At 49.6% G+C, this 23,128-nt stretch overlaps 1 protein-coding gene across 2 annotated transcripts; it reads right to left on the reverse strand.

Moving 5' to 3' along the window:
* Positions 1-340: 340 nt before the first annotated feature.
* On the reverse strand, positions 341-22,317 carry C1QTNF2 (C1q and TNF related 2). Of its 2 annotated transcripts, XM_059416550.1 has the most exons (4): positions 22,208-22,317; positions 10,738-10,902; positions 5,082-5,334; positions 341-1,112 (listed from the first exon to the last, which is right to left on the reverse strand). In XM_059416550.1, the coding sequence occupies exons 3-4, from the start codon at positions 5,323-5,325 to the stop codon at positions 499-501; spliced, it is 858 nt and encodes a 285-aa protein (XP_059272533.1). In that variant the 5' UTR covers positions 5,326-5,334; positions 10,738-10,902; positions 22,208-22,317; the 3' UTR covers positions 341-498. The 2 variants fall into 2 exon arrangements, with proteins under 2 accessions (XP_059272533.1, XP_059272532.1); XM_059416549.1 differs by lacking the exon at positions 10,738-10,902.
* Positions 22,318-23,128: the final 811 nt, after the last annotated feature.

Below are 23,128 nucleotides of genomic sequence, written 5' to 3' on the forward strand. Positions count from 1 at the left end.
GCTTCAGATTTGTAGACTTTATGTAAGCAGACTTCAAAAAGATGAAATCTAAAAAAAGAAGTCACTTTCTTCCTCATCTCCTTATTATTAAAGCAATAAATAATTTCTATTACATTCGACCATGGCACGTGCATCTCTACCCAGGCATGGTAATCATATGCTTTGATTATTTATTTGTATATTGCACCTCCTACTAGAATAGAAGTCCCACAAGGACAGAGCCTCTGTCTGTCTTGTTCCCTGATGCACCTTCTAGAACACAGCATGATGCCTGTCACACAATAGATACTAAAAAAAAAAAAAAAAAAAAAAAAAAGGAGTGAATGGTTAGGTGGAAGGATGAATAAAAAAGCTTGGATTTAATGATGAAGGGGAAAATGGGCAGAGGAGGAATGTCCAAGGCTGGCAGTTCCCACACCCACCAGGCAGAGAGCTGAGGGGTCTTGTTCTAGAAGTCCAGGAGCTTGTTCCCTCCTTGGAGCCCCAGCACCTGCCTGTCTACACTTCATTGGGGTTGTCCTGGTCGGCATAGATAAGGAAGCCCGTGAAGAGGCTGTCGGTCCAGTAAGGGTCGTAGAAAAGCCCATTCTGCTCTGAGTAGAAGATCTGCAGCCAGACCTCATCACCCTGCTTCAGAGCCAGGATGGTGGAGCCCGAGGCCACATCGTGATTGCCCGTGTTGGCATCGAAGGTCCGGATGCGGTACTGGCCGTTGTGCACCAGGCCGATGGCCAGGTGCTTGTTGGCCAGCGTGATGTCGTAGGTGAAGTAGTAGATTCCCGGCACGCTGCAGACGAACTTGCCACTGGACGTGTTGTAATGGCCACCCTCGTTCATCAGGATCTTGTCAAACTTGATGGGGAGCCGCTCCCTCGGGTAGCTCTTGGTCACCGCCACTGAGAAGGCTGACTTGGCGTGGCCGCTGCCGCAGCTGCAGGGGCCTGGGAGGCCCGGCTCCCCCTTCCTGCCCTTGGGTCCTTTCTTTCCTGGTGTGCCGTGCTTCCCTGGGGCACCACTGACCCCCTTGGGGCCGCGGGGGCCGGCCCGCCCAATGGCCCCGGCTTTGCCCTTTGGTCCTGGCTTTCCCCGGTTACCTGTCCGGCCAGGTGGACCTGGAAGACAGAGCAGCTGGTGTTAGGGAGGGACCTTCACAGAACTAGGCAGAGGCTGTGGGCCTTGCTTTCCATCCTTGGAGCGGGAGCCTTTGGGTGATGGAAAAGGCAAGAACCTTTTGGAGTCACATAGAAATGGGAGCAAATCCTGATGATGTAACTGGGGCACCTCTCCCCATCTTATCTGGAATATAGGAATGGTGGTACTTACCTTTCAGAACCACTGTGGATCAGGACAAAAAGAATAACTTTTTTTTTTTTTTAAAGATTTTATTTATTTATTTGTCAGAGAGAGAGAGAGAGCAAGAGCGAGCACAGGCAGAGTGGTAGGCAGAGTCAGAGGGAGAAGCAGGCTCCCCGCGGAGCAAGGAGCCCGATGTGGGACTCGATCCCAGGACGCTGGGATCATGACCTGAGCCGAAGGCAGCTGCTTAACCAACTGAGCCACCCAGGCGTCCCCAAAAAGAATAACTTAAAAGAGTTTGCCCCTTTCCCTTTTCCTGTCTTCTGGGGAAGAGTCTGGTTTGTCTGTCAGATCAATCCTTGGATGGGCTGTGGCAGGAATGGCTTGACGAAAGAATGGGAAGAAACTTCTTGACTTCAGCACACTGATCTTGGTACACGCCCTGCCTAGTGCACAAGGTCCCTGTCCATATGGTAAGAGTTTTAGTGTAGCATTGCTCACAATAGCAAAACTAAGAATAACTAAATGCTCATCCAAAGGAAAACACTCAAAAATTCTGCTCTGCCCATACTGTGCAATTCTATGCAGGAGTTAAAACAGAGAGGCAGATCTATGTGCACTATATGAGGAATTCTCTCAAGTATGCTGCTAAGAGGGAAAAGCAGGTGGCAGAATCTTTTTTGTTGAAAGGAAACCACACACTAACTAGTTCTATAACCATGAAGTTGCAGAGGAGAATGGCTGGCCCACAGTCAACACTCTGCGAATATAGTTGGCATATCCTACAGAACATTCCCCGAGTCACGTTTTCCTGTAGAATGCCCCTTGGTTTTTAAGGTCTATATTTCATCAAATGTACATTTCTCTCAATAGAATATTGTTTGGCCAATGATTATAGGGTACACATGTCTATTTATGTCCCCTAAATTCAATACAACCTTTTAAACAAAACAAATGTGGTAAGGATTTGAGTCACATCCAAACACAATGGTATAACGGGTACGATTGGTAGACTGGGAGAATCAGGTGCAGATGTTTGAGAAGAGTGCTGAATGTCAGTCAAGGGCCTGCTTCTGAAGGTGGCTGGTGCCAAAAGGCATGCTGGCTTTATTGTACACAAGGCGACTCTGTGCTAGTCCTGAAATGAATGATCAGAAAGAAACATTGTAGGCGTCTTGCATTCTAACAACGTACTTTGCTTCTTATGTGGATATAGGTAGGCACTTCACTGTGTTTTAGTTTTGAGTAAAGATGTAATGCATTTAAATTCTTCCTATTTTAAGAAATTGGGAAACAGATTCCCAAATAGCATTTTCTCACTGAACATCGAAGTGGCTGGCAAAGCCTGGTGTTACCACACACAAATGTAAATTATGTAGAAAAAGGCCAGGAAGGAGACACATCTAAGCAATTAAGAGTAGTTACTTCTGGGAAGTGAGGAGAGGATGAGGAGGGTAGGAATTAAGGAGGTCTCTTGTTTTATTTGTATGGTTTGGATATATCACAATGAGAATGTATTATGTATTACTTGTAATTAAAAATCTTTTAAATGCAGAAAAATTAAACTAAGATCACGAAGCCGTTCCATGAAAAAATGAAAAGAAGCAAACCTTATTGCCTTAATAGTGGCAGAAAGGACTGTGAGGAGGAATAAAAACGGAGCCATGGGGTACCTGGGTGGCTCAGTGGGTTAAAGCCTCTGCCTTCGGCTCAGGACATGATCCCAGGGTTCTGGGATCGAGCCCCGCATCAGGCTCTCTGCTCAGCAGGGAGCCTGCTTCCTCCTCTCTCTCTGCCTGCCTCTCTGACTACTTGTGATCTCTCTGTCTCTGTCAAATAAATAAATAAAATCTTAAAAAAAAAAAGAGTCATTTTTGCATTGGAATTTTATGGGGGGAATAAAGGAATTTCTGAGGAAGTTCTACAGTGTGTAATGCGGTGTGCCCCTTTCCTGAGACTTTTTTGAGGAACTCCAGGCGAAGCTGATTTTACCTGTCAAGACTCTTCTGGAGACGGATCTGTATGTGTATGTGAGGGGGAGGGTAGTTGGGTGGTTGCTACTGGTCCTAGGATGGCCCAGCTTTACTGGTCAGGACTCTGCACCTCTTTACACTGCCTTCCTTGCTATGTGGTCCTAATTCTCAGCAGAGACTCCCTGCATCACTGGAGAGATGGCAAAGAGCAGCCCCCGGCCTACATCCTCATACCTCTTGATCCAGGAGAAAAAGTCAATAGTTGAGATGTCCTCTCACCTCTGGGACCGGCAAGATAAATGTCAAGGGAAGCTCTCTCCAGCCCTGCTTGGAGCCCAGGCCCAGACTGAAGCTACCACCGAGGTCAGGGAATGTGACACCATGACACCTAGCGCCTGACACACTGTGAGACCTCCCCGAGTCAAAGCATTGATATAGTTATTTGGGGAAAAAGGTGCCTTTGTAGGACTTGATTTGGTGTGGTGGGAAAAGGTCTGGATTTGGAGTCCACTCCTGGCCTGTTCCATAAGCTCAGCATGTCAGTGAAGGGGTGACTACCATTTACCATGTATCTACCTTGGGACTGAGGCTTCCCGTCATATGTCATCTTTTTCATACCCGGTGAGGTAAGTTGCTGTCATCATCTCTATTGTAGAGGTGAAGCAATTGAGGAATGGAGAGAAGGTAACTCATTTGCCAAAGCAGGTATGCAGGTCTGTGTCCCGAGTTCTGGTTCTTGCAGCCATGATGTGCTGCTCTCAGGGGAACCCCCCTGACTCTCAGTTTCTCCATCTACGGTATGGGGCTAGTACTTCCTTCACAGGATGGTATGGATGGCCAGTTGAGCAACATATTCATAATCGCTTGGTCAACGTTAAAAGTCATTATGGCGCCCCTACTGCTTAAAATGTACACGTGGGGATGTTTGCTGAGATCAAGGGCTCTGAGACATAAGGAAAGGGCCTGGAGAGACTATTTGGTCTGTTTGCTGGCTGCCTGGCTTCTCCTCCTTCAGGGAACTGCCCTTCATGACTTCCTGTGGTCACACCCAGCGGCGGGCCCATGACCCAGTCCTGGCAGGTGGTCCTAATAGTCAAAAGGATTGGTCCGGGATCTGTATGTGATTTGGGAAGATTCGTCATCCTGAGATTTGCTCTGTGGATCAAGCCATGAGGAGGTAGGAGCGAGCCCAGTGGTCCCATTTCAAAACTCTTAGCCTTTGTGACAACAAAACCAACGCACTTGAGAAGCAGAGCCTTGACAACACATTTGAGCTTCTGGACCCAGACGTTGAGCTTCCCAGCTGCATGAGCCATTAAATTCCATTCAGGGCTATAAATTGAGTTTCTGTCACCTGCCACCAAAGGAATTCTGAGTAATATATCGGGAGACTTGCCTAAAGCAACTCAGCAAATCAATGCGGCAGCTGGGGAAGGAACACAAGATCTGGTACCTACTGTTCCTTTCAGGAGAATACACGGCTCTGTTTTTTTTTTTAATTTATTTGACAGACAGAGATCACAAGCAGGCAGAGAGGCAGGCAGAGAGAGAGGAAGGAAAGCAGGCTCCTTGCTGAGCAGAGAGCCCGATGCAGGGCTCGATCCCAGGACCCCGAGATCATGACCTGAGCCGAAGGCAGAGGGTTAACCCACTGAGCCACCCAGGCGCCCCCACGGCTCTGTTTTTTAAAGAGACATTGATTCGGTTTATAATGAAATGGGATTACTTTCAGTTTTTATAACTAAACTCCCTCTGTGTCAGAGGATGTCAACCCCCGGTGGGAACAGGAGGGGCTGGTGCCAGGCCTCTTACCTTCCTCTCCGCTGTCTCCCCGATCCCCATCCTGGCCATCCTGGCCATCTTTTCCAGGAAAGCCCATTCTTCCTACCATTCCTGAGGGCCCTGGGGCTCCCGGGGGTCCGGGTGGGCCCTGGGGGCCAGGCAGGCTGCAGACAAGTTGAGGGGAGCCCTTTTGGAAGTCCCTGCGGGCGAAGGCTCCAAGCAGCGGGTCTGCCGCACAAGGGAGGGCACAGGCCAAGAGGACCCAAGGGATCATGGCGGTCACCTGTGGGAGGCAGAAGAGCTGTAAGCAGGCAAGTCCACTGGGCTGACTGGTGGGCAGGAGAAATGCAACCAGAGGAAGAGGAGGCAGCTGGGAGAAATTCCATTATTATATTTCTCTTGCTCACTCCTACGTCACATACAAGTAGCTGGACAGTGTCGTCTTACCTTGAGGACATATTTGGGTGAACTGAGTCATGCACCTAGAATATACTTTGGAGAGGTCTTGGGGGCGAGGCCCTCATCATCAAACTGTTGTCCTTTGGAGGAGCTGAAACAGAGGCAGGACCTGACAGCCCAGTCACACTGACTGGGAGGAGCCATGGGCGGAGAGAACTGAGCTATGATTTCATTCCAGTACGTGGTACAAGCAGCCAGTTCCAGGGCAGAAATACTTCGCACCGTCAGTGATGATTTGTGGCTCTGGCTGCTTCTGTAGGGGGCCTCGGGGGAGCACCAGGTGCGAACTGAGGCTCCAGTTCCAAGTCAAGTTGCCCCACACCTGAGCAGCCCTGGCTGCACCAGGAGCTGCCTGGGGGCCAGGCGTGGGCTCAGAGCGATCCGTACATTACTAACTCGCAGCATCCCTGCCACACAGATACTGGCAAGGGAGGACAGGCTCAGAGACGTGAGCAACAAGCCCAGCTCATGCAAGCAGCAAGTGGCAGGGCTTAGGTTTGAACAAACTGGGCAGATACAGAGTTTGTGTCCTTTTGCTGCCGGCAATAACGCATACTTCTTTTTTAAGTGAAAAAAAAATTAATTGAAATAATACACTTAACATTGTTTGTGAAGTCAAATAATACTCTAAGTCTTATAATGAAAAACTGTGGTCTCCAGCCCCACCTCTCCTTAACCTCACACCCGACCCCATGCCCTTTTAGCTATCTCCTCTGGCATTGATATCCATTAATAGATAATATGCTAATACTGAAGGGTCGGGGGAAGGGTAGGAGGAGAGGGTGAAGGGGACTCTCTGCTGAGCAGGGAGCCCAAATCAGGGTTCAATCCCAGGACCCTGGGATCATGACCTGAGCTGAGGGCAGATGCTTAACTGACTAAGCCACCTAGGTGCCCCTCGAAAAAACTTTTTAAAGTAAGTATTAGGCTTCACGCCCAAAGTGGGCTTGAACTCATAACCCTGATATCAAGAGTCACTTTTTCTGCCAAGAAGGCATCTACATGGCCAACAGACACAAGAAAAAGTGGTCAACATCACTTGGCATCAGGGAAATACAAATCAAAACCATAGCGAGATACCACCTCACACCAGTCAGAATGGCTAAAATTAACAAGTCTGGAAACAACAGATGCTGGCAAGGATGCGGAGAAAGGTGAACCCTCCTACACCATGGGTGGGTATGCAAGCTGGTGCAACCACTCTGGAAAATAGCATGGAGGTTCCTCAAAAAGTTGAAAATAGAGCTACCCTGTGACCCAGCAATTGCACTACTGGGTATTTACCCTAACGATACAAACGTAGTGATCTGAAGGGGCACGTGTACCCGAATGTTTATAGCAGTAATGTCCACAATAGCCAAACTATGGGAAGAGCCTAGATGTCCAACAACAGATGAATGGATAAAGAAGATGTGGTATATATACACAATGGAATACTATACAGCCATCAAAAGAAATGAAATCTTGCCATTTGCAATGATGTGGATGGAACTAGAGGGTATTATGCTGAGTGAAATACATCAATCAGAGAAAGACAATTATCATATGACCTTCCCAATATGAGGAATTTGAGAGGCAGGGCAGGGGGGTTGTGTGGGTAGGGAGGGAAAAAAATGAAACAAGATGGGATCAGGAGGGAGACAAATCGTAAGAGACTGGTAGGGTGCCTGGGTGGCTCAGTGCGTTAAGCCTCTGGCTTTGGCTCAGGTCATGATCTCTCTGCTCAGCAGGGAGCCTGCTTCCCCCACCCTCTCTGCCCCCCTCTCTCCCTCTCTCCTGCGTTACTTCTCCTGTTTTATGCATCCCATGTCTTTCTCTCTTTAATTAAAAAAATTTTAAAAAAAATTTAAAAAATATTTTATTTATTTATTTCACAGGCGGAGATCACAAGTAGGCAGAGAGGAAGGCAGAGGTGGGGGGAGGAAGCAGGCCCCCTGCGGAGCTGAAAGCCCGATGCAGGGCTTGATCCCAGGACCCTGGGACTGTGGCTGAATCAGTCAGTAGAGTATGTGACTTTTTTTTTTTTTTTTTGTATTTTGCTTTCTTTCTTTCTTTCTTTTTAATACACAAAGCAGAGGCTTTAACCCACTGAGCGACCCAGGCGCCCCTAATTAAAAAAAAATTTTTAAGGCTTCAGTTTGGTGGCATATATCCTGTGATAGCTTCCTGAAAAGTAGTATGGGGAGTAATTAAAAAAAAAAAAAGTTTCAAGTCTCTGGGTACCTGGGGCTCCTTGTTCAGCAGGGGGGCTGCTTCTCTCTCTGCCTGCTGCTCCCCCTGCTTGTGCTATCTCTTTCTGACAGATCAATAAATAAAATCTTTTAAAAAAAATAAAGATGTATTTATTTATGAGAGAGACAGAGTGAGAGTACGGGGTGGGGCAGAGGGAGAGAATCTTAAGCAAACTGTCTGCTCAACACGGAGTCTGACACTGGGCTTGATCCCACGACCCAAGAGACCACAACTGGAGCAGAAACTGAGTCGGACATTTAACTGACTAAGCCAGCGTGGCTCCCTGAGATGATGCACTCCTAGACCCTCACTGTAAAGATGCAGACACTGAGGTCCAGAGCAGGAATAAGCAACTTGACCATGATCTCTCAACAAATTGGTTCAGTCACTTCACAATCAACGGCCTTTCTCCCAAGAATGAAACTTTCTAGGCATGGAAATTTCTTGCCATGGGGAGAGCTCCAAAGGATAGCTTGCTTTGTGACCCCGGGCAAGCCCTTTTCCCTCTCTGGGCCTCAGTTTTCCCACCTGAGTAAGAAGGGGTTTGAACTAGGTCAGCAGTTCCCACATTTTGGCGTGGATCACCTCACCTGGAGGGCTTGTGCAAACCCAGATTGCTGGGCCTCGCCCCCAGGGTTTATGATTCAGTCAGTCTGTGCTGGGGCTAAAGGATTTGCATCATTAGTGACTCTCCGAGTGATGCTGCTGCTGGTGGCGGTTCAGGGACCCACTTTGAGAACCATGAGCCTAGATGGTCGCTCAGGTTTCTTCATCTCTGATGCTGGGCCTTCCAGGCTTCGGCCTGCCCTCTTGCAGATATGTAAGCCTTGCTGGCTCCACTCTGCCTGTGAGGCTTCTGGCTACCTAGCCAGAGCCTTCCAGCAATGGGTGCCAGGGTGCTGGCAGGTCTGGGTCCTGGAGTTCGAGCTTTGCCCCTGGACCTTCAACTTTGCTTTCCTTCAGACCTTGTTTTGCCCTAGTTCTAGGAGCCTATTCAGACTGCTGACTCTACCTCCCCCCCAACCCTCTCTGGCATGTCTACCCCAGGAACAGATGAAGGGGAGAGAAAATCAGGCCTTTGCTGTCAGGGAGACGAGGGAATGCCAGAGCACAGTACTGCCCTGGACCTAGGGGCCTGTTTGCATTCCAGCTCCAAGGCTCACCTTCTTTGGATCTTATGTGATTTCTCTAGGTGAGTCTCATAGAGGTGCCCTGGCCAGGTAGTACTGTCATAGAGGTAGCCCCTGGCCGGTGACTGCTTTCAATAACATTACATCATATAGTAACAAAATTACTATCTTTTCAATTTCTTTGACCCTGATTAAGTGGAGAAAACAATTTCAATGTGGTGATAGTGTATCTTTAATGCCTCCCTAGTCCTTTCTACTACCCCTTTTTAGCCAAGAGCACTGTCATCCATAGCAGTACGTACCCATTCTTAAAGCCCCCCCCGCCCCCAGCCCCAAATATGCACCGAGATCTTGGGAAGCCCCAGACAGGAATATGGCACCAGGGGCCCAGGGAAGAGCATCTGCTAGGACGTAAGGAAGGCCTGTGGCCCCACATAAAGAAAGAGACTTGGATGGGGGCACAGGGGAGCTCTGGGCATCCAGTCCTCTGGAGAGGGGGGAAAGCAAGACTTAGTGGGTGAGTATACGAGAGTGTTACAATGGAAACTTCCACTGGGCACCGGGACTCGTGAAAGGCTGTATGCTAAAAGGAGTGGTCAGGCCAAAGCAAAAAACGGACAAAGGAACAGTGTGAGAGGCTTTTCCGTGATTCTTGGCACTCATTTCAGATCAAGGATTTTAAAATGTGGCCCGTGTCACTGGCACGGAGAAGGAGAACCGCCACCCCTGTGAGGCCTGTGTGAAAGGCTGAGACACTGGCTGGTGGAAGGGGGAAGAGAGTTCGGGAAGGGGCTGACTCCCTTCTCGCCTTGCTGGGAAGTGGAAGGTACCAGACATTCCCCAGCAGGAGCCAGCCTGGGCCAGAGGGGTCTCTGGACAGAAAGGGAGGAGCCACAGCTGCGATAACCACGCAGGGCAGACCCCAGAAAGCCAGAAGCCGAGGGCGAGGACTGGACTTGCCAGTGAAAAGAGAATGTGTGTGGCCCACTTCAAGGCTGTTACAGTCCAAGTCCAATATGGCGGCTCCAAGGAGCCGGCAAAAGGCCCCCACAAAAGAGGTAACTTTGATGTCTGCCAAGCCGAGAGAGCAAGAGCAGTCTCGGCCTAGACGCATGGGAGAGCCCTCCCGCTGCCTGTCCCCTTACCTCTCTTTCCTTCAACCTGGAAACAGGTGAGCTAAGAAAGGGGGCACATGGCCCTGCTAGCTTCCCATCTGGGCTGGGGGACAGGAGGAAGCCTCACCTGTGAATGAAGATTGAAGATGTGATTCCCCGGGAGTGGATGCCAGGGCCTGGGAGGTCCCTCCCTGGCTACATTATGAAGGGGCAGAGGAGGCAAAAATGTGTGTTTCTGGGGTCACCTGGGCTCCCCCTCACTGGCCTGAGTGACAGCAGAGGTGGCAGGCAGACCTGGAGAACGTGGTGAAGTGTCATGTGCGTGATGTACTTTTGAAGAATTGTGTCCTTGACCCTTCCAGGTACCAGGCATCTCCATCTCCTTCCCTGGTCTGCTTGACAAGAGTCTTAGAAAACTGCCACTGCTCCGTGTGAGCTGTGATACATCTGGGTGCCCACAAGAGAAACTGACTCCTCAAAGCAGGTTTGAAATGGTCTGAAAAGTTGCCACCTGCAAACATTTTGGACCAGGGAGAGGGAGGAAGGAAGCGGGTGGGGGCGAGTCTTCTAGGCAGAGGAGGTCCTGCAAACAGCTAGATGAAGAAAGGCAGGAAGGAGAGACAGCTAGATGAACGAGGAAGGAAGGAGAGGAAGCATCTGCTTCGGTTTACGAGCCCCCTTTTCTCTCCTGATGATCACTCCTGGCCACAGAGCCCAGCAAGAGGGAGGAAGGTCTGCCGTCCAGCCTACCTCCGCTGGCACCAGCCTCTTTGGACAACAGGGGATTCTGCTCAGTGACAGCTGGCCCAGGGCAGGCCCCAGCGGCTGGGTGGAGTCGCAGGCCTCTGGAACAAGCACCGAGGAAGGGATTTCTCAGAGCTGGAGTCTGGCGGTTCCCGCAGTCCGAGCCAGGAACTGTTTTGGAAATAAAGGCGGGGAGACTAGATTCTGGAGGGAGAGAGAGGCTCCTTGCCTCCAGGGCACCTCCAAGAAAAACAAGGCTGCAAAAAATTTCTGCTCCCAGCCCCAGTACCCCTGCTCTCCTGCCCTCCCAAGTCTGGCCCCAGGCCAACTCTTCACACTATGGTGGTGAGACAAACTGGGTGTTGGGGGCTTAGAGGGGAGCCAGAGCCCAAAGTCGTCCATATAGGTTACCTCTTCCAGGGTCTTTTAAGTAAATTTAGAAACGGGGCGCCTGGGTGCCTCAGTGCATTAAAGCCTCTGCCTTCGGCTCAGGCCCTGATTCCAGGGTCCTGGGATCAAGCCCTATATCAGGCTCTCTGCTCAGCAGGGAGCCTGCTTCCCCCCTCTCTCTGCTTGCCTCTCTGCCTACTTGTGATCTCTGTCCGTCAAATAAATAAATAAATAAATTAATTAATTAATTAATTAATTTAGAATAACATACTTGGGGAGGTCCCCAAGGGACCATCCCCTTTAGTTACAGACAAAGAAACTGAGGCAGAGGTAAATGGACTTTACTAGATGCCCACAGTGTTCCAGGCACTGTATGAAGCTCTTTACATTAATTACTTTATTTGAAGTTTATAATAAACTCTGTGAAGGTGGTAAACTTACTATGCTATTTTTCAGAGGAAGAAACAGGCTCTGCAAAGTGAAATGATTTACCTAAAGTTACACAATTGGAGCGATGGTAAATCAATTGAAATGATTTACCTAAAGTTACACAATTGGAGCACATTCAAACCAGTGTCTGAGGGGATCTGAAGACCACACTTAATTAACTCCACCTTGCGCCCCTCTCCTGCTATTTTTGTCCTGTTTTATACAAGAGGAAACTGAAGCTCAGGGAGGCTAATTTGCTCTTATTTACACAACTAGTTCATGGCAGAAGTTATATTTGAACTTGGGTTTGGCTGACCCTAATGCCCAAACGCTTTCCATTATGTCAGCATTTCTTAGATTTTCATCCTAAATATTCTGAATCACAGAAAAGACTCTGAAGCATTTGCCAAAGCCACATGCAACAACAGAGAAATTTCTTTAAAGTCAGTTTACACAGACATGCGAGCGTGTGCGCCCGCACACGCACACACACACACACACACACATGTATATATAATACATGTCTTTAAAAATGTAGATGTGATTTTTTTTCTCCCTCAGGATACTTGAGTAATCGATGCTTAAGGAAAACCTCCTAATCTTTGAGAGGCCCACACTTGGATGAGGGGCCCCCGTCATGGGCCCTGACTTCCACAAGCCCCTTTGGAGAATTAATGGAGTGTCCCCCATTAACATGAGCAGAACCGAAAGACTAGGGTGCACAAAGCCCATCTCCATCCCCAGCAGCTCATTCCTTGCTTTGACCCAGCAGGGCCCCCCTTCCCCCACAGTTACTCCCCATGTGAAGCCAGAGGGCCCGTTCAAACAGAACTCCACCACATCACTTCCTGGAGGGACTTACTCCAGTTATTGCTGGCTGTAAGGGCAACAAACATCAGAAATCCTGACGTGGCTCACAAGGCCCTAAGTGACCCGGGCCCTGCTGCCACCACTGCACCCCTGCCAGCTCCCCCTGCCTCTCTCTGCTCCCTCCCCCAGCTATGCTCCTTCCGGCCACTGCTCTAGTCTGCCAGCCCAAGAGCCCCACCCTCTAGGCTAGCTGGCTCTTTATCCACTGTGTTTCTGCTTAAAGGTCACTTCCTCCAAGGCCTTCCCTGAGGCTCCCTCTTCCCCAGCTCCTTGTCTGTGCCTTTTTAGCCCAATGATGCACCTGTGTTCACTGGGTTAGCTCTCTCCTCTGCTTACTGGGCCAGTTTTCTCTCTCATTAAAATGGAAGCCCCATGGGAGCAGGGACCCCAGCAGACCTGCTATATGCCCACGCCTTCCAACTTCCTTGCCCACAGTGGGTATTCAAGAAGCATTTGCCTCATTGGGTGCCTGGGTGGCTCAAAGGGTTAAAGCCTCTGCCTTCAGCTCAGGTCATGATCCCAGGGTCCTGGGATGGAGCCCCCGAAGGTTCTCTGCTCAGCAGGGATCCTGTCCCCCCTCCCCCCCCCCCCCCCCCCCCGCCTGCCTCTGCCTGCTTGTGATCTCTGTCAAGCAAATAAGTAAAAATCTTAAAAAAAAATAAAAAAGCATTTGCCTCATTAATGAGTGAGATATGCACTCTGCCCTCAAGAAAGTCCACAGTGAGGAGAAAACAAGGCAATGGCCTAAATCAAATGAATCCTTGGATCCAAATAAGTTTTCTCAAAAAAAAAAAAAAAAAGAAAAAGCAAGTTTTCTCCCTTTTGAGGTTTTTCTAACTCAAAGCGGATCTAATTCTAATTCCTCCTTCCTTTTGGCCTTCTAGAGCACAGGCTCCCCACTCCAGGCATGGCACTTACAGAGTATTTTATACGCAGTAGGTACTCCATAAATATTTGTCCAACTGATCAGAGCGGGGGAAAGTATCGATCCTTCCTCAGCTTTTCAAGAACTATCTTAGTTCCTGGGACACCTGGGTGGCTCAGTCGGTTAGGCATCCAACTCTTGATTTCAGCTCCAGTCATGATCTTGGGGTCATGAGACAGAGCTCTGTGTCAGGCTCCATGCTCAGCTCGGAGTCTGCTCAAGATCATCTCTCTCTCTCTCTCTCTCCCCCTCTGCTGCTCCCCCTGCTTGCGCTGGCACACTCACACATACTCTCTCTCTCTCTCTCAAATAAATAAATAAACCTTAAAAAACCAAAAATATCTTATTTTCTAAATTCTTTCTGGTGGGAGTTGAATAAGAAGGCTGTGACAGTCTTTCTGCTGTAGGGGAAAAAAAAAAAGTTAGTTGATTAAACCTCCAAAATGAAGTCATGAGGTATTAAACTTGGAAGAAGTTCTTCAGTCTGGTTTTAATCTGTCCAGTCCCTGGGCTTCTCACCTCTCAGTTAAGTAGCTAATGATTCATAAATACTCATATTCTAGGAAGACACTGGCTAATGAGCCCAAGCCTGAAATCCACTGTCAGGGCAAGAGCCTTCCTCCTCCTATCTGCCTTTGGCCCTCAAGACACGGCCCCTGATTCATTTCCAAGGCCAGACTGTGATGCAAGAAGGAGCAGAAGTGGGGACACCAGTGTCTTGCTGACTATCCCTGAGTGTGGTCTGCTGGCAGAAACTCCAGGGCCACTTGTCCAGGCTGGATGCTCTCTTCTGAGCCATCCTGCCTTGGAGACTAGAAGATCTCCCTTATGCTTAAATAAATATGACTTGTTGGTTATTGGGTGATGACACAGTGGCAGGTAGGGTGGTGTTTAACTCTGTGATTAGGAGCTATAGGAAACCCACCCACTTAGTTTCCCCATCTAATGGCAATAATGGTTTAATCACCTCACGGAGTTTCTGTAGGAACAATGAGATAACCTCCTGAAAGCTTCAAGCCCAGTGTGTGACTCAGTGACTGCTCAGCAGTTGGAGAGATAGTTCTGCCTGAAATACCCACTAGCCCTCCCTCCTCCCCATGAAGCCCACAGACCCTTGCCTGCCTCATCCTTCAGGGCTCAGATCTACTACCATCTCCTCAGAAGGAAATGTCTGGTCATGGAACCAAGAGTACCTCGCCCACTCCAGCTAGTTTGCTTTTCCTTCCCAAGCACTTGGACCGAGCTGTGATTTTATAGGTATTGGTGTCTTGACCCACTAACAGTGTGCTTCCTCTGGCATGGAAGGTCCAGGAAAGTGAGTCCCTGCCTGTCTTGCTCTTGATCATGTCATCAGACCCCAGCACAGTATCACCCCCCACAAAGGAGTGCTCAGCTCAGAGCTGTTCCTCAGCCTTGCACGAGACACCCCTTGTAATAAAAGGGTAACAGGATCAAAGCTTTCATTTGCGGGCGCCTGGGTGGCTCAGTGGGTTAAGCCGCTGCCTTCGGCTCAGGTCATGATCTCAGGGTCCTGGGATCGAGTCCCGCATCGGGCTCTCTGCTCAGCAGGGAGCCTGCTTCCTCCTCTCTCTCTCTCTGCCTGCCTCTCTGCCTACTTGTGATCTCTCTCTGTCAAATAAATAAATAAATAAATATTAAAAAAAAAAAAAAAAGCTTTCATTTGCTTTGTGCAGATGACAAAGCCACATTTGGCCAATGAGGGAGGCACAGCGAGATGACTGGTCTTGGACCGGAAGACGGGGGTCCCAGCGCTGGTTTTATAACTTATTAGGTATGTGACTGTGGGGAAGTCATCTCTTACCCCAGCTTCTACTTCTGCACCTATAAAATGGGGGTGGTAACACTCATTCTGCCTCCCTTCTAGGGCTGTTCTGAGACTCAAACAAGATAACCAACACTGTGAGCAAATAGGATACAAAAGTTTGCGCCTTGCTGAAAATTGTAATTGCCCTGTATCACCTACCCCTGAACTAACAGCAAGCAGTCCTGACCTCCCACTAGGAGCCCCTGGAGTGTCTGGGGAGGCCGGTTCTGGCAGGGGGCTGCTGATACCTGATTCTGACCCAGCCAGCAATTTCCCCAGATTTTGGAGTTAAAGGGGAAGAGCTGGTGGCTGCAATGGTGTGCAGCTCTCTTGCAGATGAAGCTCTCTGAACATTCCCTTTGATGGGAGCGAGAACTTCATAATGAAAAATACCCCTTGCCCTCCCTGGATTCCAGGAAGCAGATTGGAAACAGCCCTCTCCAGCTTCTCTGAAAAGCTGACAGCCTGCCTGGAGGAGAGGGGCTGGCGACAGCTCCTCATGTAAGGCTCACAGAAAAGTCCCCTTTCCTGGGATTTGGAAACACTCCAGTAACCCAAGTCTAATACAGAAGATTAAAAGGCAAGGGGCCCACTTGCCAAGAGGTTCCAGAAACCATCCAATCTGCTACTATACTCCCTGCCTCTGGCTGGGTATAGAAAAAGAGGCCCAAGGACAAAGCGTGACCCAGTGAGATCCCAGAAGCGGGGATCTCACAGGGTTTACGTCAGCAAACACTCCTGAAGGCACACTGGAAGTCGCTATACCGTCCGCTATATACACCCAAACCTCGACCAACCGACAAACTCGGCATGCGAGGTGCTGTGCTGGACACGGGGCCCACCCCACAAGGCCCCGGCTGCTTCGTGTTGGATCCCAGCTGCCCGTGCAATGAGGGCTCCCAGCCACCCAGCTTCGGAGCTGCCCACAGCTGTTTCCAGCACGGAGACGGAGGACCACAGTGAGCCAGAAGAATGCAGCTGGTGTGCCAGATGGGAGGGGAGGGAGGGAGGCCTGAGGGTGTTCAGAGCCCTGTATCCAGCTTGTTCTGGGGGCCAGCCCCTAAGTGGCAGCCCAGAGGTCTGGGGAGTGTGTTTGAGCGGCACCGTCCAAGAGCCACCATTTGAAGTGGGTCTCATTGCCATGTTGAAAAGGTAAAAAGAAGCCGTGAAATTAATTTTAATATGTTATGTAGCCTTATCTCTCTCAAAGATCATTTCAATGTGTAATTGATGTAAAAAGGATTAATGAGGCATTTTGCATTTGTTAATCAGCACTGAGAGCTGGCAACCCAGTGTGTACTTTCCCCTCGCAGACCGGCCGTGTGGTGGCCGGGATTAGCTCTAAACCGAGCCACTTGAGTTGAACTACCTGAACTCGCCGTGGGACCTTTTACAATTTGCTTATTCTATTTCCCTCAGCCTTGTCCTCTCCAAAATGGGCACAACAATACTACTACTACTGCCTTGGAAGGTTGTTAGGAGGACATAATGTCCCTAGACAAGACATGGCTTGTGGTGAGGGGTACAAAAGCACGAGCTATGATTACTGCATTATTTCTTATCCTTCCAAAGATCAAACAGGATGATGGATGTTGAAAGTAAAGCACGGTACAGAAATCAAGACCTTGTTCAAAACTGTAATTCTCACCAACTGCAGCTGAACTCATGAAAAGCAGTCCTGATTTCTGAGACCTGTGGCGTTTCAGGCGGAGGCCCCTGACTACTTCTCTTTCTCCATTTTCACTTAAGCTAGCTTGCTTTGTGTTTCTGTCACTTGCCACCAAAAGCCAGGAGGCTTGGCCTTTGCTCCGGGCCTGGCATTGCCTCCTGAGGGAAGGACGGGGGTGACTGTCTTGGCCCCACACCGCTGAGACACCTGGTGTGTTCACGCTCCATAAAGCACAGACAGGTCAGTCAGTGGGACAGTGCTTAGCTCAGCCGGTGACAGGAGGCCACATGGGCTACCTTGGCTTGGTACCAAGGCTCGGCACGTGGATGCCCATAAATGGTGCCACTTATTGCCTCTGAGGCCAGACACTGGGATTCTGGAGATGAAATGATGTGGCTGCCACCCTCACAGGGCACATGTTCAGGTTATACTGAGGGTCTAGCCTGGCCCACTCGGGTGCCCAGGATGGAAAGTGAGCCTTGAACCTCCTTTCTCTTTGAATCAGGCTCTCTTTCCAAAGAGCATCCAGAACCATGCAGAAGGCAAGGGAAGGGAACTGTGGGGTGAGATGATCCCTTGGAATGGTATAGAAAGGGCCACATTTGAAGACCCAGGAACTGAGGGAGGGAAGAAATTCTGAACTCTGAAGGGCTAGGGAGCAAAGGCTAAGTTTGCCTGGACTTCTCTGAACTGCTGGTCTCCATGGAGCCTGTTTCAGTCAGGCCCTGACAGACATTCAGGGTACTCTAAGGATTTGACACAGGGCTGGCCTTCGAGAAGCACAGAGTTGGTCTGGTGCTTAGGATTCATCTTATAGATAGATGTTTGACCTCTGCGCCTCAGTTTTCTTGTCTGTAAAATGGGCAAAAAACATATTGTAATGTCTTATTTAAGCCACCTGGATTTGAAATAGCATGACAGAAAAATATTTCTTCTCTTTACGTGTGAAATCTGAAATAACTCAACCCCTGCCTCCCAATTAAAAGTTTGTCAAGAACCTTGCAAGGCAGCATGACTTACAAATTGTCAACTGTGCTTCTGCGAGAGCCACGAGACAACGCTAGTCTAGTAGGTGAGCGGAAGTACCTGCGATCCTCCAGCAGGCGAAGTTTGAATGACACCAATTTGAATAATTTGAGGTCTTTACTCCCTGAGCAATTAAATTGCTCATACCTCCCTTATAGAATAATTGTGCATATCAAATGAGATGACGCAGTAACTAGGCACCAGTAAGCACTCCGTAATGGTCGTGTTATTCTGACATAATGAAAATAGGTGACAAGCATGTGAGATAGGATATAACGGGAGGTTAAAGGAGCAGACCTGGTTCTGCCGTTGCCTCATCTGTAAAATATGAGAAAGGTGAGCTAAGCGGTTGTGACAACAGCTCAAACGCAGTTTTAACAGCTGATAGGGGTTGACAGCAAGGCAACAAACGCTAAGGGGGCATTGTGTTTGTTTAAATTTGAAATTGTTGCCAATGCAAAATGTGGGAGATTTTAAAGTCAAGATTTCCAGGCACAAGCAACGGAGTCTGTGGCTCCCGCAAGGTGCAAAACGCTCTTGCCAGCCCCCGGCCTCCCTGCCTTCTGCCTGAGCTCCAGGTCTCCACCTGCTGAAAATACCGACGGCTGGTCCATGTCTCTCCCGCCTTCCAGGACCTGAAGTCCAGAGTTGGATCTGCACACTGTTCCTGGCATCTAGAACCCAAGCCAGCTGTTCTGCAAACTCACCCCGGGGCACATTGAGGAGTCCCCGGAGCAGGAGCTGAGGCATACCCAGTGCCCACGGTGCCAGAGAGCTCCATGGGAGCCATGTATGGAGGGTGCGCCTGCCTGCCTCGGGTACAAAAGGAGGACGAGGAAAGGCAAGATGGACAGCACTGGCCCACTCGCCGGAGAGAAGACTCCTGGGAACCTTGCTTCCAGCGAAGACGGCGCAGAGGCGAGTGACAGTGACCACAGCATGACAGAGCTGTACCCACCCGAGTTGGTCACCAGAAGGGACCTGGGAGGGACTGAGCATGGGGGCAGCACCGATGACTGTTTGACAGAGGAGGTGAGAGGCGAAGGTGTCCAACAAAGAAGGGCCTTGGGGCCAGAGAAGAGATGGAAGCCGACCAGGAGCCGGTCCTCAAGCACTGGGAGAAGCAACTGGGCTCACCAAAGAAGTTCAAAAGTCATCACCATAAACCTAATAGCTTCAGCTCTTTTAAACAGGTTAATAGAAGGTTGTTGGAAAAGGCAAAAAAATTTTTCAACAATCAAGATCTTTGGGTTTTCTTGAGAATCTAAGGGATCTGGCAACATTTGGCAAGGTGCAAATAGGCTGCCTCTTGGAGTGTTATGGGCTGAAATGTGTTCCCCCAAATTCCTATGTTCAAGTCTTAATCCCCAAAACCTCAGAATGGGGCAATATTTGGAGGTTGGGGCTTTGAAGAGTAGTAAAGGGAAATAAAGTCATATGGATGGGCCCTGTTGCACGATGACTGGCATCCTCATAAAGAGATTAGGACACAACACACAGAGGGGTGACCATGTGAGGGCCCAGCAAGAAGGTGGCCATCTGCAAGCCACGGAGAGAGACCGCAGAAGGAACTAACCCCATTGTCACCATAATGGTAGACTTCTAGCCCCTGGAACTCTGAGGGAATAACTTTCTGTTGTTTAAGTCACCAGGCTGTGGGACTTTGTTATGGCCTCCTTAACAGACCACGACGCAGAACCTACATTCCCCATTGTCCACAGCACTTACCACTCCCTGATGGCATGCATTCTCCTTACTTTTGGGTCACACCAACCCCTGTCAGCATCTGAGTTGGCAACCCCTGACCCGGAGGGAAAGGATGTTCTCCACCTATGTTGTGGGTTCTTTTTTTTTTAAAGATTTTATTTATTTGTTTGACAGAGAGAGATTACAAGTAGGCAGAGAGGCAGGCAGAGAGAGAGAGAGGAGGAAGCAGGCTCCCTGCTGAGCAGACAGCCCGATGTGGGACTTGATCCCAGGACCCTGAGATCATGACCCGAGCCGAAGGCAGCGGCTTAACCCACTGAGCCACCCAGGCGCCCCTATGTTGTGGGTTCTTAATTCAAAGCTCGACCTTCATTTTCCCCTTTTGCTCTCCTCACCGTTCTGTAAGGCTGATGCTATCGTCCTCACTAGGCTGAAGAGAAAACAGGGCTCAGAGAAGTGAAGTCATTTTTTCCCAGGTCCCAGCTGGAAGGGGACCCAGGCCTGCTGACTCAGGGTGCGGGGCTCCTGTCCCTCTTCCATGGGCTTGGGCATAGAACCCACAACATAAAGCCTTAAAACACAGCAATGCACACATCCAAGGAGGCTTATTTTCTTGGAAAAAGATTTGGCGCAGAATTCCTTTCAAAAGTATATCTAGAATAGAATCTGAACTGAAATCTGCTTTATGCAGGAGTTCATCTCACGGAGGCAAAACCCAGTTGGCAAGCCTCTGACTGGGAGGAAGGGTGAGGGAGGCTGGGAGGGTGTCCACGGACTTGTGAGCCTATGCTGAACTTTCAGGAGCAGAAAGCAGCAGAGACTGGCACAGGAGGAAAGAAGGGTCAGTCTCCTGCGTCCAAGCAGCTGAGGAGGAGTAGCAAGATAGGGAAGAAGAGGGGGGTTTGCAGAGAAGGCAGTCACTTCCCGGGGGAACTCGCTGAATATTTGATGGAGGCAGAATAGCTTCTGAGAGGACCCCAGACTTGTGACACAAATCTCCACTTACTCGTGCAGTGACAAACTATGACACTGTTATGAGAACAAAGTCAGTCCAGACATGCAGACGGAAAGACGGCCAAGATACACCAAGTGAAAAAGGCATGTTGCAGTATGGAATGCAAAGTATGATCTTTTTTAGTTAAAAAGGACAACACACACACACACACACAATAACTTCTGAAAAGACACAACTTCTTGATAAATGGGTTTCCTCTCAGAATTAGGAATGAGCTTTTACTTTTTACTTTATCCCTTTTTGTACTGTCTAAATTTCTTATGATGAGCACTGTTAATTTTATAGCATTTAAAACAAAAGGTGACCCTGACCTTTAAGTATTAGAAGACAGGCAAAGCTGGTGTCCCTGCAGGAGATGGAGAGAAGCCGGACACTGGGAAGAAGCCAAGACCATGGTGCACTTGCTGTGTTAAAATGAAGGGTAGCAGTGATGTTCTAAGGGTGCTGGAAGAGTAACGTGTGTCTAGTGGATACAGTTACCAGATAACAGAATAAACCAGAAGAGAACTGTGTAAATGGGGGAGGGGGCAGACTGGGAGGAGAGGAGACGACAGACTTTGAACAAGGCTAACTGAGCACCAGCCTTGGGTTGACATATATAGGATGTTGTTGCTATTGCTGCTGGTTCAGTGGGGGCAGGAACAAGGGGTCCCTGGGAGATGGTGGATCTAAGGGGGTAGATTTTGAATGGTTCCAGGTAGGAGAGATTTGTGATCGAAGAGCAGAGGAGGATTGTGAGTGCTGTGAAGTGTGTAAACCTGGTGATTCACAGACCTGTACCCCTGGGGATAAAAATATATGTTTATAAAAAAAAAAAAAAAAAAAAAAAAGAAGTTGTGCAAATGAGGACTGGGAGACCACCGGGGGCCATAGCGATCTTTCAGCGGAGAGATACAGTCCTGGAATAGGACCATGACAGCGGGGTTGGGGAAATATGAACAAAGTAACTAAGACGAGGCTTAGAGACAAGTAGTTTTGGGGAAGGGAGTTGAAAGAATGGCTGCAAACCTCAACTTACCGCTTAGTACCTTTTGAGCTCAGTTTGCCCGTTTAATAATATATTTAATTAAAGAAGTGCTGTGAGAAGTAAGTGAGATCAGGCTCTCCGTAAATACGAACTAGGATTGTTAGCTCTGGTATTGGACTCAGACTCACCAGGGTTCAAATCCCTTTACCACCAGTTACTAGCTGTGCAACCTGAAGCAAGTCATTAACGTCTCTGAGCCTGGTTCCTCTTTGGCAGGGGATAACCTGTCATCATGGAAATGAAAAACACACCAAATGGCTGGCAGAGCCTGCCACAAAATAGGCGCTCAATAGGCGCTCAATAAATGGTAGTGGTGTTCCTATCAACCGTGAAGCCACTTAGCACGGAGCCTGGCGTACAGAGAGCACTCAGCACATGTTAAGTCATGATATAGTTCATAAGGCAGAGGTCGGGAGCCAGGAATCCCGGAGCTGGCCGGCCTGCAAAGAGGATAAGTTTGCAGCACTCGACCTCCCACTCTCGCAGACCCCTGCCCCGGCCTCAGCACCACGGAGCCCTCCCCTCCCACCTGCGCGCTCCCCGTCGGCCGGCGGGCAGCGGAGGCGCTGCGCGGGGAGCGCACGGACACTCACCCTCGCAGCCTCGGACACGTCCAGGGGCTTCCGGAACCGCGAAGCTGTCCGCGGAGCTCAGCGTCCCGCCTCCTGCCGCGGCTGCTCTGCGGGCGTCCGCCCCAGGCATACTTTTCCCATCCCGTCATGGGCGGGAGCGCGCCGTCCCGGTCACGTGGGCCCGCCCGCGGCTCGGTGCGCTCCCTTCGGCCTCAGTTTGGAAAAAAACTTCTGCGCTGGTGACGGCTTGAGTGTGTCAATGCAGGTATCTGTGTAGTTAGAGCTTGTCAGAGTGTTTGAAGGTTTCCATGCACGAGAGTGATGGCTACCCAGGCGTTTGTAAGGGTGTGGGTATTTGTGCGTGTGTCCGAAGAAACCTCTGTATTGCTTGCACGTGAGCATTCATCTAGCTTCCGACCAGAGGGTGAGGGTGGGCAGGACAGCTATAGCAGCGTAAATTCCCCGGGTATGGAATTTGCCTGTACTTGAGTGATTATGAATCGTGTGTGCATGTTTAGGGGTGTGTGTGTGTGTGTGTGTGTGTGTGCATTCTCAAGTGCGTGTCCAAACATTCATCAGGGCTCCTGTATGCACATATACACACGTCCAAGATTGCTGCTGGCGGGGAAGTGGGGGGAGGGCGCTGAAGTGCACTTCATTTGCTGGGTGTACACAACAGTGGCTGGATATCTGCGTGCTCCATACACGTTGAAATGTGCGTATGGGTGTGCACAACCACGTACCAGTGTGTATGTGCATGATTTCTGGGTGGCATCTGTGTAGCGGCTCATTCTGGGTGTGTTTATATGTACACGTGCCTTGGTGTAGATTCCGTCCAGATGTGAGTGTGCACATATGAAATAGTGCCCTGCGTCCCAGCCCTCATCTCCCTCCTCCCAGGAGGTAAAGCTTCCCTGGCTTCACTTACTCTCTGCCCCTGCC

This window comes from Mustela nigripes, chromosome 12 (genome assembly GCF_022355385.1).
Source record: "Mustela nigripes isolate SB6536 chromosome 12, MUSNIG.SB6536, whole genome shotgun sequence".
In the NCBI taxonomy this organism is placed as follows: domain Eukaryota; kingdom Metazoa; phylum Chordata; class Mammalia; order Carnivora; family Mustelidae; genus Mustela; species Mustela nigripes.